General features: G+C 36.4%; 1 protein-coding gene across 1 annotated transcript; it reads left to right on the forward strand.

Annotated features, from left to right (window-relative positions):
• The first annotated feature begins 470 nt into the window (after nucleotides 1–470).
• Nucleotides 471–1,442, forward strand: LOC105859342 (olfactory receptor 5K3-like). The gene has a single exon (XM_012743059.2). The coding sequence runs from the start codon at nucleotides 471–473 to the stop codon at nucleotides 1,440–1,442; it is 972 nt and encodes a 323-aa protein (XP_012598513.1).
• Nucleotides 1,443–1,775: the final 333 nt, after the last annotated feature.

The raw sequence follows: 1,775 nt of genomic DNA on the forward strand, positions 1-1,775 counted from the left end.
GTTCTCAGTGGAAAAGACTGAGATTATATAACACATCCACACACACACATATATATATAAATGTTCATTTACATATTTGAATATTGATTTAAAATTTATTTTGAGATCTTCATATAAAACTGACTCTAAAATTATTTGGAAATAATGAACAAAATATGAGTACGCTAGATTGGTACATTTTTCTTGCAAAAATTCATAATGACAAACCTTTACCACTCTAAGCATCCTCCCTGCAATTATCAAAATATTTTTGTGAATGCTGACAGACAGAGCATGAGGTCACAGAGACTGCCACTATACAGGAACAAATGTTCCCCTAGAATTATGTGTGCCTGTGTTTCAGAGACAGTAGGGGAGCTTAAAAAAGAAGTTCTAATACCTGTCATGAAAAAAAAGGGGAAGGAAAAATTATATACTCTATGTTAGAATCTTGTATCGCCATAATTCCTTTCTCAGCAGACAAGGTCGACATGAATGGGAACAACCACTCATTGATAACCGAGTTCATCCTCAAAGGATTTACAGATCACCCAGAGCTGAAGACCCTTCTGTTTGTGGTGTTCTTTGCCATCTATGTGATCACCATGGTGGGGAATCTTGGCTTGGTGGTGTTAATTTATGCAGAACATCGTCTGCACACACCAATGTACATCTTTCTGGGCAATCTGGCTCTGATGGATTCCTGCTGCTCCTGTGCCATCACCCCCAAGATGTTAGAGAACTTCTATTCTGAGGACAGAAGCATTTCTCTCTATGAGTGTATGGCACAATTTTACTTTCTCTGCCTTGCTGAAACTGCAGACTACTTTCTTCTGGCAGCAATGGCCTATGACCGCTATGTGGCCATATGCAGCCCACTGCAGTACCATACCAAGATGTCAAGGAAACTCTGCATTCAGATGACCTCAGGAGCCTACATAGCTGGAAACCTGCATTCCATGATTCATGTAGGATTTCTGTTTAGGTTAACTTTCTGTGAGTCTCATCAAATCAATCACTTTTTCTGTGATATTCTACCATTGTACAGACTCTCCTGTGTTGACCCTTATATCAATGAATTGATGGTACTTATCTTTTCAGGGTCAATTCAAATTTTCACTATTACCGTAGTCTTAATCTCTTATCTCTGTATCCTTTTCACAATATTCACAATGAAATCCAAAGCAGGAAGAAGAAAAGCCTTATTTACTTGTGCATCTCACTTTCTCTCTGTCTCAATATTCTATGGTTCTCTTCTCTTCATGTATATTAGACCAAATTCATTTAAAGAAGGGGCTAAAGACATACCCGTTGCTATTTTTTATACTTTAGTAATACCCTTATTGAATCCATTTATTTATAGTCTAAGAAATAAGGAAGTAATAAATGTTGTGAAAAAAATTATGAAGAAAAAAAATTTTTGCAACATTCTGAAACAGGTATCATCCCCGTTTGAAAATTGATTATAATTTGATAAAACTTTTTGTGAAATAACGTTATACTGAGATAGTAGAAAATGAAAACATTGCATATAAAATACTAAAATATCAAGCATAATGATATGTAAGTCAAATATTTAAATTTGGAAATTAGTCTCCTACAATGTACTTTAAAAACCTAAGCTACTTCGAGCGTGTCCATCCCCCAGATGGAGCACATCGCACTCATTATTTATGTATATACCCATCCCCTCCTCCTCCCTCCCACCTGCCGATGCCCGATAAATCTTATTCCTATATGTGCACTTAGGTGTTGATCAGTTAATGCCAAATTGCTGGTGAGTACATGTGGTGTTA

The sequence above is a fragment of the Microcebus murinus genome, chromosome 1, assembly GCF_040939455.1.
Source record: "Microcebus murinus isolate Inina chromosome 1, M.murinus_Inina_mat1.0, whole genome shotgun sequence".
Classification (NCBI taxonomy): domain Eukaryota; kingdom Metazoa; phylum Chordata; class Mammalia; order Primates; family Cheirogaleidae; genus Microcebus; species Microcebus murinus.